General features: G+C 43.2%; 1 protein-coding gene across 4 annotated transcripts; it reads right to left on the reverse strand.

Moving 5' to 3' along the window:
• Positions 1–3355: 3355 nt before the first annotated feature.
• LOC131262212 (pre-mRNA splicing regulator USH1G) lies at positions 3356–13267 on the reverse strand. Of its 4 annotated transcripts, none has more exons than XM_058264163.1 (8): positions 13201–13267; positions 6642–6913; positions 5308–5451; positions 5011–5232; positions 4580–4938; positions 4141–4501; positions 3842–4072; positions 3356–3768 (listed from the first exon to the last, which is right to left on the reverse strand). In XM_058264163.1, exons 2-8 carry the CDS (start codon positions 6662–6664, stop codon positions 3603–3605), a joined length of 1506 nt encoding a protein of 501 aa, XP_058120146.1. In that variant the 5' UTR covers positions 6665–6913; positions 13201–13267; the 3' UTR covers positions 3356–3602. The 4 variants fall into 4 exon arrangements, with proteins under 4 accessions (XP_058120146.1, XP_058120148.1, XP_058120149.1 ...); XM_058264165.1 differs by having other exon boundaries at positions 6642–6847; positions 13201–13263; XM_058264166.1 differs by lacking the exon at positions 13201–13267 and adding an exon at positions 12298–12315 and having other exon boundaries at positions 6642–6847.
• Between the last annotated feature and the right edge of the window lie 585 nt (positions 13268–13852).

Consider the following 13852-nt stretch of genomic DNA (forward strand, 5'->3'; position numbering starts at 1 on the left):
CCATTAACACGTTGACTGCTTTGCGTTTTTAGCACTCTTTTTTAGAACAACCTTTTTTAATTTAATTTGTTTGAAACATTTATTAAACCAACCATTTTTGAAGGCTAAGCTGAAACTTAGCTTCCCAAAGAATTGATATAAAATATTACTATAATTTTGATGTCCCATTTTCATTTATGTATGGGTCAAAAACTTTTTAGAACTGAGTTTTGCTAATTTGTGTGGCTGCGCGCAGGGCGATTGATATGCCTCATATACACTGTATCCATCCAGTATACTGTGTATACACAGCTGGCTAAAACAGAAACAAAGGCCATTTACTTTGAGAGGAACAATGATTTTGAAAAAGTAAAAATGAGGGATTGTTTCTGGCCCTATCCGCTTCATTTTGATGTAATTTGGCCCCGATACGAGTTTGGGTTTATGCGATATGGTCAAAATAGTGCCACAGCACCCTAAACGCGCACCAAAAAAGTGAGTACACAGCAGAATGGCACACAAAGATAGGAACGTTGCATACCGATGACCAAGAGATAGGATCGATTGAATCAATGTATAACTTTGGCAAGAACCGTACCTGTCACGGTGGTGCTGGAGGCGGAAATTCGATAGCCGGAGAGCAAGCATGGGAACTTATTCTTTACCCACCTTCTTCAATTGGTGGCTTGTATAGATTGCTACAGTGTCATGCGCCGGATTTTAAAATGAACGCAAAGTATTTACTACCATTCTTCTCCAAGCAGCTTTTCGAAACAAATGCGCTGAATTTTACGAACGAACATCGCTGGAGGGGGTTAAATGACCCATTTAGATTGCCAGAGTGATGCACTATGCTGCAGTTTCCGCCATGGTTACAAACAGAATAACATTAGGGGGCATATACGGGTGTGCAACATGCGATGCTACGCATCCCCCTTGGAAACAATGCTTAGAATGGTACACTGATAGGGCGAAACGTGTACCAAACCCCAGCGAACCTGACCTTTCGGAAAAGGGTTGATGCACCGTCCATTCAGAACGGTAAGAAGAAGGTTGAGAATGCATGGGCTCAGCTGTGAGCGATGAAAGGCGTGTTCTGTCCGGAAGCGAAATTGAAAAAAAATAGTGATAACGTTGCAAATAACTTTCTGTGTCTGCTCCAGAAGAAATTTCCATATTTATTAACGATCACACGGGTACTTCAGCACACGATCACTGTGCGGATTTTTCAGATCGACCTTTAAACGCTTTTTACATCGACTGGTTTTAGATTTTCTTCATAAATACACGGACCTTGTCAGCTGTGCCACTTTCGAATCGATGAATAACTATGATCGTTGCTAAACCATTGTGTGCAGAAGGCATTCCCTTGATACATTTTCTTTACATTGTGCCATCTAGAAGATGAAAAATGTTGGAATGAGAAATATAAAACCGGTACTATTTTTCCTAATATCCATTACCTGCTGCTCATTCTTTGTATATTTTGCTACGACTTTTGAAACAGTCCCAGAAGCTCCTTCATCAATTTTTGCTTTTCCTCCTCTTTCCAGGTGTCAAAATTAAACAGACTGCAGCACTTGATGCGATGCAGCAGATGTTTTTTATCCTTCAGACGCCTAAATTGCTGGACGGGATTTATGCAATTGTCCAACTCCCTGTCCAACACCAGAATCATATGCTTTTCCGTCTGTTTGTTCAGCCAATCACAACGTTCCTCATTGCGTGTCCACTTCAACGAAGCGAAGAAACCACACAGTGTGTAACTTTCGGCTAACATTTTTATGTTCTTTTCCTGCTCCACACTGTCACTGTCTACGTTATGCATTGCAACGCACGACACTTTATTCTTCACACATTCGTCCATAACATATTGGGCACAGTTTATCGTGGAATTATCGTGCAACAACGCAATCGGCCGACTTGGATGTGCCATTTTGCTTTGTTTACGCGGTCACCCTTTTGACAGCGGTCCGTCCCTTCGTGAGGTTTGAAGTCTACTGACGGAGAAGAAATTCGCGCACGCGTGATTTGCGGACGAACACACTTACACATATCCACGCGTCGTAGAACTTCTCCGCGTGGTAGAATTTATCGGCGTATAGCAACTAATGAAAACACATGTTGAGCTAATGAAAATACATACAGTATGAAGTAATTTACTTGTTGCGTCATGGCTATTCAACGATGTTTGATATCCGTTATGTTATGTTGTAAATATGACGAATATGAAAGAATTCGTTGACCAACCAGCAATCAGAATGATTATTTTTAAACAAGCGTTAAAACCAGAGGTAACCGACGAAAGCGAAAAACAAAGCAGATAAAAGTAAAACAGGAGCTCAAGAATTAGGTAGGGAGGAGTTAACGTGCCACATTTTAGCAGGTAACGCACGGGCCATTCTGCTACAAAAGCACAATAATGTCTGCCGCGCCATTCCAGTAGAAGAGGGGCATGGCGAAAAGAACGTAATGGAACGTGAAAGCCGACACAGGTAGACATTTCGCAAAGAGGGACAGGACACGCCTACGTACGATCTTCCGTTTTGTACACCGCCACTTTGTACACATCGTAAGTGTACTCGCCGACAAGCATACTGATACATACATATCTTGTTTTAATAGAAATTTCTCTTCTAATGATAGTACTTATCTCAAGCGAATAACATTGAGCTAATGAATAGTAGGATATCATTCATAGCAAATTGATAATACCCTTCTCACACTAGTCACCATTGGCGGCCCACATTGCCATACCACCATTGGTGACCAGTGTGATAAGGCTGTAATATAATACACCAACATACATGTAAGGTAATATAATACACCAACATTGTGAATTCATAATTGGCTGTTAAGTGAAAAGGACACTGATAAGAATCTGTTTTCATGAATCCAACCAATGCTACGTTTTAGCCCGCAAACCTATTTTGGGAGGAAATGCGGCCCCGAGGTCAACTGAGTTTGACATCACTGCTCTAGATGAATTATTTTGGCGAAAAATCCTCATGAAGATTACCAAAGAGACTGTTGATCCGAGGGTTGTTTGGAAGCCTCTCGGCGACGTTCGATTTTCCCCTTAAGGAGATCGTCGCGTGCCACAACGTTCGTGCCGTAGTTTAGTGGAAAGAAAAAGAAATCGAAGAACGATGACTGCATCGTTTAATCTCCGTCCATGGTTGATGAACATGCACTCAACCTTGCCATTGATCCCAGCAAAGTTTTTTCGTGCTTGTTCTGACCTGAAACGGCACCGGTCTGTCCAAATCAATTTTATTGAGTATGGTCAGCACCAGTTATTCATTTTACGAGCTTCTAACCGAGCGCACGTAACTCTAACCACTTGTGAATGGGGATTAACCGAATTGAACTGATATTTACGTATTGCATCTTGTTTTTATTATAGCTCACATTCATTTTGGTAGAATGTACATAAAATTCCTAATAATTTAATTCATATAGGGCCTAAGGGGGTGTCCTAGGGTCCAATTAAAAAAGAAAACTATACTATGCACTACACTACTGTACAGCAGTTAAATGCGATCCATTTTCAATGTACACGCCAACGCATCAGTTCCATTTGCAAGTTTACCTTCCGTGGTAAACTAAGCTTATCAAATGGACTAAAGTCGACTGTCGGATATCGTGCCCGGATTAGCCAAGGCTTCCTTTCGCTCCTGTATCGCGTTGCAAAGCCTCCGGTACGGCCCGAGTGGCAGGCCGAGCGATTTGATATCATTCTCCGTGAGGATCATCAGTGTTTCCAAGTCGATTTCGTTCTTTTGGAATCTAAAAGGTAATAAAGAGAATCCCGAAAGCTTATTTTGCGGACGACATGCCAGGGGAGGAAAGAGTGACTTACACTGGATAGTAATCTTCTAGCTTGAAGGCAGCCAAAAACCGCAGAATCGCTAACGAGTCGTTCTCCTCGTTGTCGGAACTTTCGACGTCCGAGTCCGAATCCGAGATGACCAGCTGCGAGCGGGGCTTGATCGCTCCCTTCGTCGTCGGTTTGGCCTTCATCGAGCCGTCCGAGGACGCACTGGACGACTGTTCGTTGCCGAGCTGGGCGAGCACATTCGAAACGGATCGACTGTGGAAAATGCAGGTTAGGTTAGGTGTGATCGTCCGGTGATATGGCAATCGTCTTACGACACTTACGGGAAGGCCAGGTTACCGAACGATGGCCGACTGAACAGTCCCGATGGTCGCTGCAGGAGGACGTCCTCCGTCACCTCATCGGTGGCGCCGGCCAGCAGAAAGTCGGGCTGACTGTGCGCCCGGGACATGGTTCCAAATTTGCCGCTAGCCGCACTGCCACTGTCCTCGTCCGCATCGTCATTGTCACCGCCGTTCGAGTCAACGTCGAACACGTCCTTCAGCTTGCCCCGCCGGTCCGAGGCATTGGAGTCATCGTTCGAGCTGTAGGTTCCCACGTACAGCACCTCCGAGTCGCGCCGTAAGCCCTGTATCGATCGCACGCTCCTTTTACCGTTCGCCTCCATTTCGCCAATTTTGAAATCTTAAACGACAAATAAAGCATTACGATGAGTTTCAAACACATTTTGTTGTAACAATAAACTGCGAATGAAAGATCTACCTCCGTTTTCCATCTGCTGTCGGGTTTTCATGGCATTCGCCCGCTTCTTCACTGCCCCTCCGCCACGGGCAACCGTTCCACCCACCAGCGCACTGAACGTCGTCGTTGTCGTCGTTGTCGTCATCTGGGGCTGTGCCTGCCCATCGGCCAATCGGTGCCCCTGGGACAGGTTTCCCTGGCTACCGGACCAGAGCTTTTGCTTCAGCGTTTGCAGCAAGTTCGAGGGCCGGTGCGGCACCGGACGGCGGGACAGGCTCGGATCGAGCTCCCGTTCGATCTTTTGCTGCCGGCCCAGGAACTCGCGGGCCCTTTTCTCGCTCTTCTTTTTGGCATGTTCTTTCAGCTCGTGCGCCCGTTTTCTGTGACGAAAGAAAGAAATTCAAATATGAGATTCCAGGTACGGGCCCCTCCATCCAGCCACTTTTTCATACCTGTCCGTGGCCTCGAGGGTGGCTGCCGCCGCATCGAGATACCGCAAGATATTATCCCGGTTGTTGATCGCTGCCAAGTCCTGCGCACTGTGATGGTCGATGTCGAGCGCGTAAATGTTAACCCCGAACTGCACCAGGAAGTCCACGCACTGCATGTGACCTTTGGCGGATGCCAGATGCAGGGCGGTGTTACCAAACTGATCGGCCTTATCCGGATCTCCCCTGGAAGGAACGAGCGGAAAATATTAGGTGAAACATTTTGGGAATCTGTCACGGGACCGTCGGGCCCTTACTTACCCCCGGGCGACTAGTAGCTTTAAAGCCTCGAAATGACCTTCGAAGGCAGCCCACAGGACGGGCGTCATACCGTCCACATCTTTGGCATTGGCCTCGGAACGGGTCGCCTCCCGAAGCACGTCCAGCAGACCGTCTTTGGCGGCACTGAAAAATGATAGCACCAATTCACGTGTATAATATCATTAATAACTCTATCACAATTGGTTTATCTATTTAGCAAGTTTTTGTTTGTATGTTTTATTGGCTATCGGTCTAAACCACCTTTACTTTTCATTTGATTTAAAATCATAATAATACCAAATTTATTAATCCTGCGAAGTTTTGTTTCTGCTTACATTTTGATCAACAATGCTTTCAACTTTTTAAAATCTCCTAGCCCCTACTTAGGACGAAATAATTATTTTATTTATATAATAATAATATAATTATTTTACTAAAAATGGCAATTGCTAAAAGGATGTTCACAGAACAAAACGACTTTCATTTCAAGACAGAAACGACCACGGTACTTCAAAAACTCCAAAAATAGGTATGTTGTTAACTTCATTTTAATAGATTTTTTTAAATTTTATTCGGGTTTGGAAAATAAATTGAATAGAGTTACGTTACGTCGTTTTTACATTCAACTACAATACATTTAACTCACATTTCTGTTTATTACAGCAACATTTGACGTAATGTTCCCATCCTATAGTGAATTTTTCGAGCTCGATATTATGATCGCAAACGTAAAAAACAGAAAAGAAGCACCACTTCGATAAACTAGAGTGTACCAACCAGAGTGTAAGTATGAAAAGATTGGGCTGCCGACATAATTATCAACAAACTAAAAAATGTTTTCCACTTCCAGCCGACTTATCACTGTTTGCGGATTGCAGCCTAACTTTTGGTTTCTAATGGAAGGTGCGAAAGCGTACATTGTGATATCGGCCACATAAATCCAACACGAAGCGAGATTGTCTGCATACAAATGACGAAACACTTCGCTCCACTTCCTGTGTGCGAATCGAACGTCTCAAAAGGTCTGGCGCAATCAACTTCCGCGATGTGTCCGTTCCCAGCGTAAAATCGAGGCAGATGAAAATTATCTCATGGACTCTTCCCGTTCATTGTCCTAATCCGTGGCACGAGAGATGAGATCATCAAAATTATGCCCTTGAGGGATGGATTTTTCTAGACAAAAAGGTATAGCTTGAAAAAAAAACGGACCAACTTAGGCAGACTTTCATCCCGCGGTTAAGAGCCCCATGGGGGCCATCGTGCGTGGGAGAAACAGAAAGTCACACACAGTCAAGTCAGTAGGAAGGAGAGAAAGGGTGAAACATGTCACTTACCGGTGGATTCTATCCGATGACATCGTTTCAGCTTTTTCCGGTCATCGAAACACACGGTCGTCCTGGTGTCTGGCCGTTGCGCCCCAAATCTGGCAATGCTAATGATGGCGCCCGCTTTACGTTCCAGCCCGGGAAAACACTTTACGTTCCAGCTGCCGGATTATACACTTTTCGATTGCAATTCGAGACACACTTTACGCTTTCCACTGCACAAACGGTGATCATCGGTTAGAGTTGCGCTTTCTTAATTTCTTTCCCCGCACCGTCACTTGCTACAACGGGAGAAGTGAATTAACCATCACCATAGCACCATTTAAATGTATTCCGATGGATTGATAGGATCGCATCGTATCGTAACGTAAAGCACCGCAGAGTGGGCTATTTTCACCAACGAATGAGCTATAGATCTGTTTTAAAAATATTTCAGAGGCCAAACGCTTCCACTTAGTGTGAGATCGTATGGAAATCGAGAGTTTCACTTTCTTCGAAGGTCGGAAAAGGAACGGTTCAGTAGAGCAAATTAAAAAACGGGAAAATTAGCGTCGGATAATTAAGGTGAACACATTTAGATATAACATTTCGACTTTGTTTCAATTGGGAGATGAAGAGTTTTTTTTTTTTTTGAATGGTACAGAAGAGCAGAAAAATCATCAGGCGTATAACAGCAGGCTAAGCTAGCATAAACAGCAAAAAGCAGTTACATTTACTCTCCTTCTTCCAATTCAAAGTGCTTCAACCCTACGGCATAGTAGTGTCACTTTTTGCATTTAACCGCTCTATTTAAAAACGGATTAAGCCTACACCGCAAAGTCTGTTGGGTTTTCTCCCAATTCCGGTACTCGTTTTTCACCAACCGAACCCGTTACCCTAGAGATCCCCGGGGCCCGATTAGGGAAAGTGAAATGTGAGCACGTTGAAATGTGATCCAGATCTAACGAAAGCGCGTAGAAGTGATCGTTTCCCTTAGCTGTGCGATTTTGTGACTTTTTCGTTAATGCACATTGTAATTTCCCGGCGTACCACGAAAGGTAGTTAGTGACGCGCGCGGTACGCCAAAGTCAAGGAAAATAGGAACAAGAAAACTCCTTTTGCTTTCCGTCGGCACAATTATACGCCAACCAACCAGACATAAGCGTGTTTGGCTTAATGGACGACATGTTAACATACATAGTATCGTATGGGTATGACTTTTGATCGAGTGATAAGTGTGCCGACTAAAATGGGGAACGTTACAAGGCGAAAGGAAATGCCGGAAGAGCATGAAAGGTATCGGCACCACTTCGTACTTATAGTTTGTGTTTGTAAATGAGCGAGAACCATGGAGAAGTAAATCTGACATCGTGATTTACAGCAACAAGTTAATTTCTCTGAAACCCCTTCGGGCCGATCGTGCCCAGAATATTAATGGTAGAAAATGGTTACCATTTGTGAACAACAGGGGAAAATTATGGACTGAACGAACGATTTTATTTGCCATGGCTATCGATCGGTCCGCGCACGAACCACGTGAGTCGATGATGATCTTTTTCCAAATTGAACTTGAAACAAACAATGGTAAAAACTCATCAATTTGACCTTCTTATTGTGATTCAAATTGTAGTGAAATGTTGTCAAAAACAAGAACACAGCCCTTGAGCGGGGGAGATGGATCTTTGACCTCCGCCGAAAAATCGGACGCTCGGACGTAATTTATGCGCCCCTCTCAGCAAACGCTTGACGTGGGTAAATGGATAATTGTCTTTTTTCTGTTCCTTTTTTTGTTGTACTTTCGAAGGGAGGGAACGTTATGGTGTAGCTTTGTGTGGAATTTGGAGCGCTTATGCTGCTTCTGCACACTGATGCACACAAAGGCACAGAATAAAATAAATGAGTCATTTGCTCCGCATGCCACCATTGTTGCGGCTCAAGCAATTATTCGCCAAATTTTCAAGGCGCTTCAAATTGCCCACACCATTGGAGGCATTTATCGATTGCGTGGTCGAGAGTTGATCGGATGTTAACGCTGGTTTAGTGTTTCATACTCTTTTAAAATTTTTGGATTATTGAAAGTAAACCTATCATCAACCAGCACCATCAACCATCAAATAATGAGGTTCGAAAACTGGTGAAACATTTCGTACAAGCCTGGTAAAGGAAGTCCCTGATTCATTAAAATTAGATAAAAAATATACCAAGTTTATGTTTGACAACTGTAACATCATCTACTACCACCCACACAAACACCCACTGATTTCTTCCCTCCTCGTTACGTACGCCAATGCCCGTGGAATCCAAATTGAGACACGAAAATTTCGTATGCTTTGCATTTTTCCTGGGAAACGCGCAGTTCGGTGCAAAGATATCCACATTGGCGCAAGTTAAGCTGTAACAAAGTGGGGAAAAAAACCAAAATTAACCGCAAGAGGAAAAAAGTGAATGTTGGTTCTCAACTCAACAATTTTCCGAGAGTATTGAAATAACCAACCAGGGTGGGGGAAAACATTAGCGACATTGCAAAATGTTTAAAGAATGCAGTTGTGTTTTATAAAAAATATTCAAAATACACACGTCCCGAGTGTTCTTTTTATGGCTATTTTTTTTTTTTTTTTTTTTTTATGTGGCACGACATCCCCTAGTGGGACAAGGCCTCTCTCCGAAGAGAGTTTGTGTGACCGAAAGACGGTATATTATAGATCGGTGGTCAGCCGTTCGTAATACCGGAGGGTGCCAGACTCGAGATTCGATCCCACACCTGTGGTGTGGTGTTTCCTCGCGCTACCGCTGCGCCATGGGCACCCCCAATTTTATGGCTATTACTCTGGTATTATGTTTTGAATTAATTAAGTAATAATTAAGCATTAAGTGACAGTTAAACGTCTTATTAACAAGCTTGAGATAATGGAGGAGTGACTGAGCTGATGTTATAGCCCGGCTGGCAGTATTATCATGCTTTCTCGTTTTGTTGATAACAATTGTCAATTAGACAGAAAGAGAAGGCATTCTGCCAGCAAGGAACTCTTCAGATTATAGCATCCATTGATCAATTAATACTGATTCATCACACATCACGTGTCAGTTTAATCAAGAACAACGAACACCAGTTCGTCACCCCTCTATCTTGTAAGCCCTTAAAGGGGGCACGCATGACCAAGAGGTCGTTACGCCAAAAAGCAGAAGAACACCAGTTCGGTTCGTATTCCGGCATTATCAGCAACGCAGTCATACAGCATTATATACTCTGCGGTAATATGTTGTGCCTCCGTGAAGCATGCAAGCACACTGGGGAACCCAAACTGATGATTAAAATGAGATTTAATTACATTAAGTCAGGGGTCGGCAAAGTGCGGTCCGCGGGCCAAATCCGGCCCGCCAAATGATTTTATCCGGCCCGTAGTGCTTCATAACCCATCCCAATTTTTATCGGATTTGTTCACGATGTCAGGTTTATTTTCTTCCCAAAGAGAACAATTGTTTAACGAGGTGTTACTGTTATATGTTCATCGATACATTTTAAATATGTTATCTTTTACCTCTTGTTATGCAACTTTGCTATTTAGAAAGTTAGAAAGTATTACTTTGAAAATATTGAAGCATCGTTTAAAGTATCCGGCCCGCGCCTTCAGTTTCTCTTTAATTATCTGGCCCTTTTTGAAAAACGTGTGCCGATCCCTGCATTAAGTGATACACTGGTCAAGGAGACTAATAACTTATTAATAAGCCGGTTTATAGGTTAAATCTTTAAAGCGATCAAATTTGAAGGAAAATAAAGATAGATTCGTAACAACGACTGTTTCCATCCGATCGATAATTTTAGTGAAATAACCGACCAGGTAACAAACAAATTACCAAACAAACAAAAAATTAACAAGTATGAAACATAATTTCAATTTGAATTTCCTACTTTTACTTCCTCCAGGAAGATCATCATAATTTCCCCACCATTTTTTGTCTTACATTGAATTGCAATTTTCTATGCCTTATACTACTACAATTACAACTGTTTGGAAGATGAATTGTGCCCTTTATCGTAGTCAGCTGTTTTGCTCGCTTTTCCCTCCGCGAAGCCTTTTGGGCTGCGATGCGACGTGTAAATTAATTCGAACAATGGCGAGACGGTGCATTAAAACTCGTATAAGCATTCAATCGGCCGGAAATCACTTGTTTCGATCGTGAGGAAATAAAGGCTGCACCATCCTCATGGAGCAGATTATGCATTGCGAACCAATCTTCCTCAGCATTGAGCTCTGGAGGAACAAGTGGCGCCAGTAGCTGTCTGTGAGAGAAGGAAATGGCGATATTTAGTCTGGATTTCACATGATTCGCTTGCTGGTCATACAAGTAGTCGAAGAGGGTTGCATCAATGAATCCACTTCATTGGTGGATGGATGCATTTGTCATTATTTGTCTTGAGTGTACGCATCAGCTGAAAAGGGTGCGTTTGAAGTGTTTTTCAATGAATGACTAATTGGAAAAGCGCGCGAGCTTCGCTTCCATGGCAACACATCAACTATGCGAGTATTGATAATTCGTTCAATATGGAAATAAACTTCCTTTAAGTGGATGCGAGCTGCATTTGATCGTTTTAAAACGTCCTCTAGACTTTTTCAGAGGCACATATTCCGACTCGTAGATGCTTAATGAAAGAAAAACGCGGCTATTGTGCTGTCCGTAACACGGCTCAACCTTTTGTTTTCCAAAATAAAACCATTTGAACCCGACTGAAAAGAAAAGGGACTTGCTTCGTAATATTGCTACAGATAAGCTAGAAAAGCGTCTTCATTGCATCACATTCCCATCCGCTTGGCTCTCGATCCGGTGAGATCTAAGATTTTGTTGATGCGCTTTTTCACTTTCCATTTCCTGTCGTAATGTTTGCTAAACAAAGATTAGCAAATGACTTTCTTGTGTTTACTGTTGTCTATTTATGTTTAATTTTCGAAAGTCAATAAGCCAATTCCTCGACTAAGATCAGGCAGATAAGAATGTAGAAAACAGTTTACCTGCAGTCACAACTGCCTTTAAAGTTCATAAGGAGTTATGCTATTGTGCTATTAGTTTCCAAGATTAATTGTAAACGTGTGACGCGAAATTAGATTCTCTGAAAAAATCACTGATTTCAGAAAAATTGCTGTGCTCAAACAAACCTGCTGTCCATTTAATCACCCAAACAACCCATCGTGATGCTAGAAATCTGTCCATAGGTTTGGATTAAGTAAGGAACGCAAAGTTTCGTGACGTAGATAAAGGCATGCAAATGCAACGATGCAGAAACACTATTGTAGATACCGGTGTTGGTGAAGGTAGCCGAAGCTGGCACTTGAAGATTTTTCCGAGAGATGGTTCACTGTTCACATGCACTTCATACAGCTACTCAAAAAAGTATCCGTACAGTCTCTACGTATCCGTATTCGTAGAATTTCATAGAATGGAATTACATTTCCCACATATTATCAAAATATTTATTCCATATGAGTAGACATTGGTGCCTGTACGGATTGTTGATTGACTAAGGTGTATATGGAGTAAACATTTCATTTCACAGTCCCTTCTTTTTTCCGTTACGATAACACACTGACGACAACAGATGATTTTCTTTGCATTTTTACTGATAGCAAGCAATTGGCCATCAAATTAATCACACGATCAAGGAAACAGACCATTGATATCGGAGCATTACTTTTTTAGCGGTCGAAGAACGTCCTCACCTGATAACGGGCACAATCAGACGGGTTTTTTTTGCATTGTATGGAGGACACATCGCCAGAAGGGGTCCCAATCATTCCCGTACCGGAGGTGACCTTTTTTTTCTCCACTGCACAATATCACCTTTTTGTACAACTGATAAGATCGTATCGACGGGTTCGTGGATTGGACACTTCAAGTAGAGTTTACTCGCGTTATCTAGTACAGGTGACGTCCCCGTTGAAACAAATGGTCAAATAAAATGATGATGGCTTCCGCACACAGCCGTACACTCGTCTGCATTCCCCACTGCATACAATGCCGGAACTGTCGTGGTGGCTGGCGGCAAGATCGCCCGGAAATGATATCCCCGCAAGTGCTGTTTTATGTTGCACGAAATGTCAAAACCCCAAACATCACACGTCCTATTCCCAGTGCCCTCGATTTGTTCCACATCGCGGTTGATCACACCAGACTGTACCAGATCGGGGTCTACCGGAATCAAACAAACACACACATACACCCGTACAGAAACACCATCTATGCTCTGCACTTGCCCTTCCGTAGGGCATTCTTGAACCGTTCCGCGATCGCACTGCCGGACAGAAGAGATGGATTGAAGTGAAAAACAAAAGCTACGGGTGTTACCATAGCTACCGCGCGGGTTGACCGCAAATGGCACGCCATGATCGGTGCGTTTCCTCTATGCGCTGGGAAACGTGGATGGCCATTCGAAACAATCAACACGACGACGCTGAAACCAAATCACCAACGGCGTCGTTTGGCCAGAATTTGCTGCATTAATGGCCTCTAATTACACGAAAAGTTCACTCAGAAACAGACACAGGGTAGAACCCGTTGGGCCCTAGTTGGGGGGAACCATTTACACTTACGCTACAGAAGGGGATGGGAGGTGAAAAGGTAAACCCGCGGACCGCGACCCACCTTCGCGAGGGTTGCTGAAGTACTGCTCGCGGGGCTCAGCTCGAGAAATAAAAGGTGCTTACGATAGCAGCGCATCGAAATGGAACACCTGAACTGAGGTAAATTCGTTGGTAGTGGTGCCACAGCCTCACGCACCGATCAGTGGCACAGCTAAAAACGCTCTAATGCAGGGGTCGGTAAAGTCCGGCCGGCAGATTTTATCCCGCTCACCATAAAATCTATTGAGTACCTTACAAATAGATTACGTGAGATATTGTCTCAAAAAAGACTGATCCGATAGCCAATTTTGTTTCATTTTTTAACGACGATTACGATTCGAGTACGAGAACTTTTCAATTTTCATAGTTTTACACTGTTTTTAGGGCCAATTCGTCGGCATCAAGCTGCTCTTTGTTGGTAGTAGGCAGTGAATTGCACGCGCAAGGTTTTTGTTTGGCATCGTTAGGAACCAGTTTGGGCTTATTAAGTTTAACTTTGCCATTATCGGTAGCAACATTGGCGCGACGAGAAAATGTCGCGTTGTTGTCGCGCCAATGTTGTTCCCGATAATGGCAAAGTTAAACTTAACAAACCCAAAGTGCTTTCTAACGAAACCAAACAAAAAC

This window comes from Anopheles coustani, chromosome 2, assembly GCF_943734705.1.
Source record: "Anopheles coustani chromosome 2, idAnoCousDA_361_x.2, whole genome shotgun sequence".
In the NCBI taxonomy this organism is placed as follows: domain Eukaryota; kingdom Metazoa; phylum Arthropoda; class Insecta; order Diptera; family Culicidae; genus Anopheles; species Anopheles coustani.